The sequence below is a fragment of the Prorops nasuta genome, unplaced genomic scaffold (assembly GCF_024137725.1).
Source record: "Prorops nasuta isolate Cenicafe-Biocafe unplaced genomic scaffold, Cenicafe_Pnas_1.2 PNAS00019, whole genome shotgun sequence".
In the NCBI taxonomy this organism is placed as follows: domain Eukaryota; kingdom Metazoa; phylum Arthropoda; class Insecta; order Hymenoptera; family Bethylidae; genus Prorops; species Prorops nasuta.
The window spans coordinates 1,685,866-1,696,491 of record NW_027116816.1 but is presented as its reverse complement, the minus strand read 5'-3'; the positions used below and the strand labels follow the sequence as shown (position 1 = coordinate 1,696,491).

General features: G+C 30.3%; 3 protein-coding genes across 3 annotated transcripts in view; 1 reads left to right on the top strand and 2 right to left on the bottom strand.

The window, feature by feature from the left end:
- LOC136780590 (sex-regulated protein janus-A-like) overlaps positions 1-1,280 on the bottom strand; it is a 39,741-nt gene extending 38,461 nt beyond the window's left edge. The window contains exons 1-3 of the mRNA XM_066739058.1: positions 1,162-1,280; positions 1,039-1,073; positions 546-717 (exon numbers count right to left, since the gene is read on the bottom strand). Coding sequence (XP_066595155.1) covers positions 546-717; positions 1,039-1,073; positions 1,162-1,180 — 226 coding nt within the window. The 5' untranslated portion in view covers positions 1,181-1,280. The remainder of the gene's footprint in view (positions 1-545; positions 718-1,038; positions 1,074-1,161) is intronic.
- A 143-nt stretch (positions 1,281-1,423) lies between these two features.
- On the top strand, positions 1,424-2,690 carry LOC136780588 (pseudouridylate synthase TRUB2, mitochondrial). The gene is made up of 4 exons (XM_066739056.1): positions 1,424-1,581; positions 1,658-2,066; positions 2,141-2,277; positions 2,370-2,690. The coding sequence occupies exons 1-4, from the start codon at positions 1,440-1,442 to the stop codon at positions 2,627-2,629; spliced, it is 948 nt and encodes a 315-aa protein (XP_066595153.1). The 5' UTR covers positions 1,424-1,439; the 3' UTR covers positions 2,630-2,690.
- A 7-nt stretch (positions 2,691-2,697) lies between these two features.
- On the bottom strand, positions 2,698-9,977 carry drosha (ribonuclease 3 drosha). Its single transcript, XM_066739049.1, has 11 exons — positions 9,495-9,977; positions 8,514-9,410; positions 8,208-8,451; positions 7,946-8,137; positions 7,498-7,855; positions 7,001-7,418; positions 5,056-6,007; positions 4,777-4,986; positions 4,389-4,711; positions 4,157-4,302; positions 2,698-4,083 (listed from the first exon to the last, which is right to left on the bottom strand). The coding sequence occupies exons 2-11, from the start codon at positions 9,389-9,391 to the stop codon at positions 3,917-3,919; spliced, it is 3,888 nt and encodes a 1,295-aa protein (XP_066595146.1). The 5' UTR covers positions 9,392-9,410; positions 9,495-9,977; the 3' UTR covers positions 2,698-3,916.
- Between the last annotated feature and the right edge of the window lie 649 nt (positions 9,978-10,626).

Sequence of the window (10,626 nt, the reverse complement as noted above, 5' to 3'; positions counted from 1 at the left end):
ATTAAAATAAAATTTACTTTTTAATAAGTAATAATGAATAATTTTAAATTATTGCTCTTTATGAATATTGATAAGATTAATAATCCAAGTCTTATTTCATTAAGAATTTTTCTGTTTTTCATTTTATACCAAATAACTCAATTAAATTACAGCCCTACAATGACCAAGTATTCTCACAGAAAAAACAAAGAATGTTAATGTAAAAATAGATATAAGATTTTAATATCTCATAAAATTGTAGAAAGATGAATACTTACAACATGAAACATACTTATGAAAAGCTATCAGTTATTTAATTAAGTAGATCTCCAGTTTATATTTATATTTTACTAACATTGTATAACTAAATATATTAAAATCATTATTTTGTACACTGAAGAGATTTGTCTATTAAACATGTATATGAAAATCTTTAAAAACGTAATTGATTAAATTAATTAATACTTATTTTATTTCATTATTATTAATTTAGAATATATTATTTATGGAATGTTTCATTAAATTTTATAATCTCAGTAATTAATATTTACAACAAAATAACTTACCATGCCATTGCGCTCTAGCATATCCTCTCACAATTAATTTCTTACTAGAAGCATCTTGAACATCAATTAAAACATACTTAAATTTCCCATACTCATCAATGTCAACTTCATTTATGGCATTCAATAGGTCAGACATTGTTGAAAATAATTTCTTGCTCCAATTGGGAAAAGTCTGTAAAATAAAGTATGGTATAATATAAATATAATTATTTAATTTAAAAAAAGAAGTCTATATAAATATATCAACTGATTCCAAAAATAAATCCTTACAATTTAAACTATTTAATAATACATTTATTTCGAATTAAAATATTATTTTAAAAATGTCTACAGTCTATATGGCTCTACTAAGAAATATAACCTAAAAAATTTAACTTTAATTATTATCGAATTTCGCTACATAAATATAGATGTGTTTATTTATCTGAATTTAATTAAATTGTTTAATAAATGTAAATTTAAATTAACCTTGTTCAGTTTTTACTCCCAATACCTTTTCCAATAAAGACGTATACCGGAACCGGTTAACTATAGACATGGAATAAATCGTTTTCAACCGAATATGCCAAATAGAACACCGTCATGTCCTGATGTCCATATAATGTTATGTACATACCATCGTAAAAAACAAACATTTAAAATACCATACATTATTGCACACCCATAAAATACCTAAAAACTTATTAATCTCTATTAAAACACTCACTTACACTATCGGATCAACCACAATAATAAAAAACATTGTACAGTGTTGTACTACACGTGGGTTAATTGAAGCTGAAAACAGCTGAAAAGGAGTTAAAGTATGTTAAAAGTTCTTCCTACTTCCCACTATAATTCGAATTAATTCGGGAATTTTTAACTTTATTGTTTAATGACCTGTTTACTACAATAATGTCTTTACAAAATTTAAAGACAATTACATCCAATGCTCAAATAGTATGGAATGTTTTAAATGGCATATTTGTCATTTATAAACCAAAATCAGTGCATTATCTACAAGTTAAGGATACAATATTAAAGAAATTATGTGAAGGTTAAATTCAAATATTTTTATTATTTTAAGCTTTATCTCATAAGGAAGTGAAATTATAAGTGTGTGTTATTTTTAGATTTAAATAAAATGAATGTACGGCCACCAGGAAAATATATATCCATTGAGGGAGCTACAAATAAACAAATGGATGTAGTAGTTCGTCCCAGTTATGCAGATCATCCACTTGTAGTTGGTCCCCGCTATCAAGAAGCTGATTTTAGACTTCTGAATATCAATCGTATTGAATCTAATACAAGCGGTGTTTTAGTGCTTGGTTTAAATGATGGTATTAAGAAAGGAATTCAAATTAAACAAGCAAGGCATCCTAGTATATATAGGATAAAGGGAGTTTTAGGTCAAGCAACAACCAACTACTTGAAAACTGGGAAAATTATAGAAAAATCAACTTATAAACATGTAACAAGAGGCTCAATTGACAGACTTTGTGCTGCAATGCATACTTCACATCAACAGAACATGTTTAAGTAAGAATTGAAACGGTATTTCAATTTAAATGTTTCTAGGTATAATGAAAAGAGATATCTTTTATTTCACATAGGCTGTGTGGATTAGATATACAAAGTCAAGCAGCATATGAATTAGCTGTGGAAGGTCCATTGAGACCAGCAAATACAGAAGTGCCTCTTTTATATGCAATACAATGTATAGAATTTAAATCACCTGAATTTTCATTAGGTACAAAAAGCTTTTTGATTCTTTAATTATTTCATGAAAGTATGCAAGTATGATTTAAACATGATAATTTAATATATCTTATATGTTTACAGAAGTTGTATGTATTAATGAGAATGAAAACTATTTAGCATCTTTGATTCATAACATAGGTATTGAGCTTCGTGCTACAGCTACTTGTTCTCAAATACAATGTACAAAGTTTGGCCTTTTCGATTTAAATCTTGCAATGCTAAAGAAACACTGGAATTTGCAAAATATTTACAATAATATGCAACAAACTGAAGAAATAATTAAAAGAAATCCAAATATTATTAGGCCATGTAAATCAGTATTGACTGAAGTTAATAAATGAAGTAGTTAATTATTAAATTATATATGCTGTAAATAATTTAAAGAGAATTTTATAATAAAGAGAGAACATCTTAATTTTTAAATATATTTTTGTTTATTATCTACATTTTGAATTAGGTTATAATCTGATAAGCAAATCAAGAGATGAGGATGAATGTCAATGGCAAGTATTTATATTACATTTACTTTTATAATACCTTTCTACCTGATTTGAGATTAATTAATGCAAATTCGAAAAAACTAAGAAGGACAAGGGATATTAAGAAGAAATCTTTCTTAAAATGTTTAAATCTTCTGTTTAGAAGTTTTCAAGAGTATCTCTAAAATCGATATAACAAATCGGAAATGATGGTTAATAATAGGGCGTTATTTTTCGTCAGACTTTTAACTTTGGACTTGTTAGATACTTTCGAAATTCCTCTTTGTATTGAAAACTCTCATCTTTTTCACTTAACAGTCACCTTTATGACATAAATTAATTATTTAAGGAGGTCGTTCCTTTTGAATACTGCGTTTTTGGGGAATTTTGTTTAAGTAACTGAAATATGATATTAGAAATTTTATATCATATTTTTTAATATTTAAAGGGTTTGCAAGATATTATAAGGTAAAATGAAGGGAAAGAATCCACTGTGTAGAGCATTCCAAAAACATCCAAATAAAAAAGGACAATATCCATGATATATCAAAATGTTTTTGATTGATGTTGGTGTTATTTCGCACACCTTTTCTGTACAAGTCGTTTACGTCTCAGCTACAATAATTAAGATATTCATGGTTCCTTAAAAAGAATCTCCCAAAAATGTCCAAATTCTTACACTATTGGAAAAAGAGGACACCCTTAAACTATTTTTCGTTTTTACGCAAATTTAACGACTTTGCTATAAAAAGAAATTCCTTGCGTAACGAAAATGCTATACAAAGTTTGAAATTGGTCTTCAAATAAAGCCTTATCGTTAACCGGTGTTTCCAATTTATAATGTCGGTATTAGAGATTTGCTCAAGGATTGATAAATATTCAATTGGAAGCACCCTGTTAGTCAACAGATGTTTATGCTAACGACACCCGGCTAATAAAGCAAATTCACGGAATTATTCGACTAAAAGAAAGTATAAAATCAAATAATTCTTAATCTTTAATCATTTCTTAAATAAAGAGTTCTCCTTAATAGCCACAACTTATTATTGACATTTGGTTTAGCATGAATTAATCTGAAAACCGATATACAATTAACGTATAAATTTGCTATTACTGTGAATCATACATGTTGAGTAACTTTTCTATATTTCAAACTCTACTGTGTCCTTTTCTAGAGTATTGATTGGAATCAGAATCATCAGATTTATCAGAAGGTTTTAAATATTTCCCTCTCGATCTTATCTTGTTTGGCCATTGTTGCATCTTCATACTCTTAGCTATAACACGTTTTTGATGGTCCAATTGTGGGAACAGATCTATAATAAATTATTAAAATTATTATCTACACATTTGAATTAATATTTATAATGTTTAGAAAGTATATGCTACCTTGAGATTTCTCTAAAGCTTCTTTTGCAGAATTCATTTCAGCTTCTTGAATGCTGTGCCCTGAAGCTTTTGCTAAACGTTTTCCTTGGAAATATACAGCTACTGTATAAACCCTGGTATTTGTTGGTCCTTTGCATTCAATGACTCTAAAATTCAATTATCATTTAAATTTAAAAAATACAAACTTACTTATAAAAGTACTTTAATGAAAAAAACTGTAAAAGTAGAATACTTGTAAACAGGTATGTCAGGTTCACCACCATCCATTGTTCTTAAAGTTAAACAACATTGCTGTAACTTGCTCTTTGGATCATTCCAATCTTGATTCATTATAAAATCTTGCAGGCGAGGGAAAAAACAAACATCACAAAATACATGGCAGAAATCTAGTCCTTTGTCCACATAAAGAGCTCCAATAAAAGCTTCCAACAAGTCTGCCCTATCTTTTGTTTTTAATTCAGCTTTTGGATTACCGTAAAGAGCGTACTGGGTCATTCCCAAATCATCACAAACTACTGCTTGCGTTTTATTATTTACCAAAGAACTTCTTAACAACTAAGAAAAATATTATTAATATTCTGGCTTAACATTTTAAATGAAAAAGAATTAAAATTACATACAGATAAATGACCTTCGTGATGTTCTGGGAAAAATTTATACAAATATTCTGACACAATCAGTTGAAGCACAGTATCTCCCAAAAATTCTAATCGTTGGTTTGAGCCTAATGTTAAGTTTGTATATCCAATACTTCTATCTGTAAATGCTCTGGCTAATAAACGAATGTGAGTAAATTCAATGCCAGTAGACTCCTCGAATTTAGTCAATTTCTATAAATATTAAAATATTATTTGCATTATTAATAGAAAAACAATAAATGAACAACAGTAGCTACATACTTGTAGTAATTCGAAACGCGGTATCCATTGTCTATCACCAGTTGGTTCCTGCTCCTGAAGAGGATGTTTAGGATAGTTAATCCAAACTTTTCCAAGATCTTCCTCACCCTTAAAAAGTGTTTCACCAAAAACTCTATCGGAAATTTCTATAGCACCATCAAGAAATAATGATCCCATTAAAGCCTCAAAGCAGTTAGCCATTGCGTGTCTTAGCTCTAAGTCGTGACAAAGATCACTCCCATGCGCATATAGCATATATTCCTCTAAATTAAGTTTTTTTGCTAATACTGCGAGATGCTGATTTTGAACGATAGCTGCTCTATAAGTTGCTAGGCCACCTTCTTCCAGATCGGGGAACATGTGAAAGAGATGTATCGATGTGAGGAATTCCACAACAGCATCACCTAGGAACTCTAATCTTTCGTTGTGAGCAATCGACGATTCGGTTTCCCTTCTAGCACCAAATCTTGACATAATATTAATCAATGTATTTATTCCTCGTTTACGAGTATTCATGTAATGAATTCTACGATCACCATATTCAGGCTGCCTTATACCACAATTTGTTAAAGAGTTTCTAGCATGATCTGGATTTGTGCCAAAATTTTCGCGATAACTTGGATGCGTCAATGCCAATTGCAAGAGGTAGCGATTTTTAAATTCATATTTTAATGTTTTTTCTAAATTACCTAAAGATTTATGGAATCTTAAATGACATACCAATACCGGAATCAACATAGCGTGTTGTACTATATCACACATAATACCAGTTCGATAAAAGCCATCAGAACTAACATCAACTGTAACATCTCGTTTCATTTTGCTCTGTGTTCGTAATTCTTGTAATTTATTTTCTTTTGATTCAAGTTTGCGTTTATCCTCAAATGAAGGTTTTGGCATATTTGCCAATAAATGACGAAATTTGACGTAATCTCGCCACGCCTTTTGATAGCTGATTAAAAAATTAGATTATGTATTAGAAAAATATTTGTAAAAAGCAAAATATCTTTATATATAATATATTATACAAGGTGAGGTACCTGAGACACCCCGAGGATAGCTGAGGTAAGAGAACGTTTATCTCCGCAACTATAATAAATATCAATGTTTTTATAAGACCTATTGGAAACTCATTTATATTTTCATACATAAATGTCTTATAAAAAATTGATGTTTTTTATGGTGATAGAGATAAATGATTGTTTATATTTTAACCCCGGGGCAGTTTAAGTAACGGACCCTGTATAAGCATTTTTCAGCTCACATATTATAGAGAGATACTGCTCAAGCTTATGCTACTATCAAAGAATAATTTAGTTAAAACTTGGTTGACTTTGAAAAGGGCATAAGATGGAATTACCGGTTTGACCTTGAAATTTAATTTGTGTAAGTTAAAGAAGGTCACCTTGAGTTTGTTAAATGGAGCACCCCACTTTTTATTGTATGTTCTTGTAGCTGATCTTAAAAGCTTTCAAAAACCCTATATTTATTTTGGTTTATTTTATCTAGCCATTTACGAGATTTTTTGATTTCAAATTATAAGTAAGCGGGCATCTTATTGGGTATACCCATGACGGTCACGTATGCTACTTCATCCAAACTGACAACTATATGCAATGTCAAATCAAAATATTTCGTAAATGACCGAATGAAATAAGATAAAAAGCAAGCTTTTATAAAATCGTAGTGAGCTACAAGACTATCCAACAAAAAATAGGATATTCTATTTAAAAAAACTCAAGGTGATCTTCGTATAATCTATAAATGAAGCTTCAATGTCAAACCAATGATACAGTCTTATGTCCCTCTTGAAGTCAAATAATAACTTCGATCTGAAACAAGTTTTCATAACGATAGTACTTTAAGCATTATCTCTCCGCAACACGTTAGCAGAAACAAACTTTTGTATGAAATATAAAAAGCCTAATGAAAACTTTGAACTAACTCTGCATTTCCTGCATAACTAAGCTGTGGCGGCCTTATTCCAAAATGAACTATTACTGGGAAAGAAATGACGCCTGGCGGTTGATCAGGTTGACTTCTATCTAATTGGTCAACGCGAACACTACATGGTTTTTTTCCTGGATAAGTAACAACCATTCCTTTTACTTCATCTGCAAAATTCTGCCATTTATATTGTGGCAGTTCCAATAATTTTGGTAATTCTTCTGGTACTATCAATAATGTGCTACTTTTAATAAGATAATTTAAAACTTCATTCATTGATAAAATTTCTTGGCCATTATCTGGTAAATCTCGAACGAATCTGGGCATAAAATGAAATTGCCCACAACCAGATTTATCTTGAGCTGCTTGTAAATCGAAATCTACCAGCTCTAATATTTCTCTGAACAAATATGTTTCTGTAATGTAATTAAGAAAATGTTACAATCAACAACAGTTAAAAGTGTGTTTGTGCATTATCTATGTGCTTTAACTTACGAAAATAATCTAATTCCTGAATAGTAAAATTTTCTGGTAATTTCTCATCAATGTAGAGAATAGTATACTCAATATTAAATCGTATAACTTTACAGGTTGGTAGCTTAACTAATGGAAAATGAGAAAGCATAGAAAATCCTTCAAATATAAATTCGTGCTCGTCATGCTTTATAATTGTTGGAGTTTTTGTAAGAAAATTGGTTGGTGGACTGATCGTTATCCGATAATGATATAATTTATCAGCATTGTTTGAATTAATGTCACACTTATTTACTGATTCTTCCCCCGCATAGATTCCATGCCTAATTCCAGATCTTCTGGATTTAGCACTACACCTACACAATGGCCCGTCATTCATCTATATGACCAAATTTAAATGTAATTAATAGAGACATAAAATACATGATGTTCTATTTAAAATTAATAAAAAAAGCTCTATAAATATTACCTCTCCAGGATCATTAAACCACATTTCTGGATGCAAACGCTGAGGATGTTGTTTTTTAGCCATTAATTCCTCCATTGTTCTATCATCTTCATCCATTGAGCTATCACTGTCAGATGATGAACTACTACAAGCTTCTGATTTATGTCTACAGAGACGGGCTCTTGTCTTTCTTGGAGGAGGCTCATAAGGAGGCTATTAAAAAAAGTTTTATAAATAAAAGAAATTATGTATAAATTGAAATAACCAAATCAATTTAATTTACTTGTGATGCTCTTGCTTTGCTGGCTCTATCAATTAATAATTTTTTAAATGTTTCACATAGTTCAAGTAATTTTGCAGTTCCCCTCATTACTTTTGAATTATTTTCATCCCTAGTATAATATAAATCTGCTGGAGCTGTGCGAGTCCAAATTTTTCTTTCATTTTCTAAAATACCTTCTGGACCAATTGCAGATAATTCATCCATTTTCCTTTCCATATCTCTACTAGTAGCACAATAATTTTGTCTAAAAAACAAAATTATTTTTAATCTTTTAATTTCATCAATTTAAAATTTACATATGCTTACCGATATTTCTCAAGTATTGCTTCTCTTTCTGTTAGACCTCTATGTCTACCTGTCAAATTTGAAGGACTAGCATGTCTAGAAACATAAGATCCTGGTGACCTAGACCTTCTCTTGCTACTACTACGGCTTGAATAGTTCCTTTCAGAATGTGAGCTATAACTGCTTCTTCTGTATGAATGTCTTTCAGACTCTCTATCATATGAGTATTCTCTTGAAGTTGATCTATCTCTATAGCTTCTCTTGTATCTATCTCTTTGGTCTCTGTGTGATGATCTACTTGATCTTAAAGATGAACTTGAAGGACTTCTTGACCTTTTTAAACTGGAAGAATGGTGGTAACGATGTCCTTCTTCACTGTATCTTGAATCAGATTTTCTATCTTTGTGAGAATCATGAGTTTTTTGTGATGCAACGTTTTTTTGATCATCCTGATTTTTGTTTAATTCATACCAAGAAGAGTTGGAGCTACATGGTGATTGCATTTGATTTAATGTATTACACGCATACCAATCTGCATGTGTATTATCATAACATGTTCTAGAATCCCAATTTACATTGTAATTTCCACATGAAATTTGATTGTAGCTAGATACACAGTAATTTTGATTATAAGTCATATCAGTATGATTATGATAAGAATACTCAGAATAGCAAGAATTAGCTTGATATGTAGGAGGAATAGTAGGGCATGGTGGAACTGGAGTTACATGTTTAGTATCAGGTAACGGTGGTCTAGGAACTGTGTAGCATGGTGGTGGCTGATTAACATTTGGCAGAGTAAAGGTAGGTGAAGCTGAATAGTATTCCATATTTGGTGGCTGAGAAACAGTAGTATCCCAATAATATGATTGTCCTCTATTTGGAGGTAAATTTGTCATTTTGATAATCTACAAAATCCTGGAAAACAATTATATATTAGGTTAAGTAATATACAATAGTAACCAAAAATATAACGTCTTGAGTGCAAAAAAAAATAATTACCTTGCTTTCATTTATCCAGTAAATTATATATATATATATATTATTTGTATAAACAATGTTATCAAATAAATTGTAAACTACTATGGCAAGCTATTCACTTTTAAATATCAAACCTTTTTTATAGAAGTGTAACTTGTTATAAAGTATCAATATATACTATCATGATTCCAATTTGTTATGCTATATTCTTCACAGCCAAAAAAAATTATTAAAGTTTACTGCACAGCATTCATTAAAATTAAAATATATTGATAAATATATTGCTAAAAGATTTGTGTGATAGGTTAATAGGTTATATTTGTTACATTCTTCGATTGTAAAAAATATTATTTGTCACCACTTTTCAATATACTTTCTGTTCATTATATTTTAACGTTATCAAAATTGATTTATTATGAATCTAACATATTTAGTTAAATAAAATACTATGAATTATTTATTTACATAATTAAAAATATAGTCATATACAGTACGTTATGGCTACGTTCCAAATTACGCATGACGTACTTCGGCTACCTTCGTTTATGCACTGCCACATCCAGTACTGAAAACCTATATTTTACGTGACATACATTGTAGAGTTTTAGTACTCACAGCTAATAAACGAACATAGCCGGAGAGTGCGCCGGAGCGAGACGGCCACCGTACCCCGCGGCCCAACCGCCCCAACCCAACCCGAGATTCAAGCCAGAAGCCAGTCCCAGACCGCTTACCACAACACATCTCCGATGTCCAATAATATTTATTCGTCAGTCTTTTACGGGTAATAACGAATTAAAAAAAAAAACTTTTTTGAACGATTTGAAAATCTCAGATAAATTTAAAAATCCCCCCGGACGTTCCCATAAGGTAAATAAAAGAGGTCAGTGTCCGGGGAAAAGAGGGCAGATGGCAATCCTATCCATACCCTGTTTCCTGCGTCCAGGTGAATATTATAACATTTTTTTGGTTTAAACTAATAGAAGTTGCAACTATATTGATATAAATGAGATTGCTTTAACGCTAGTTATAGGCGTTATCGTGGATCACAATAACATTCTACTACATTGAAATTCAAATTCAAGGTCCAGATTTTTGGTTAGGTCAAAGTAGTTTGTCAACATCAAGCTTTCGTCATTGTACGAAGCTTACG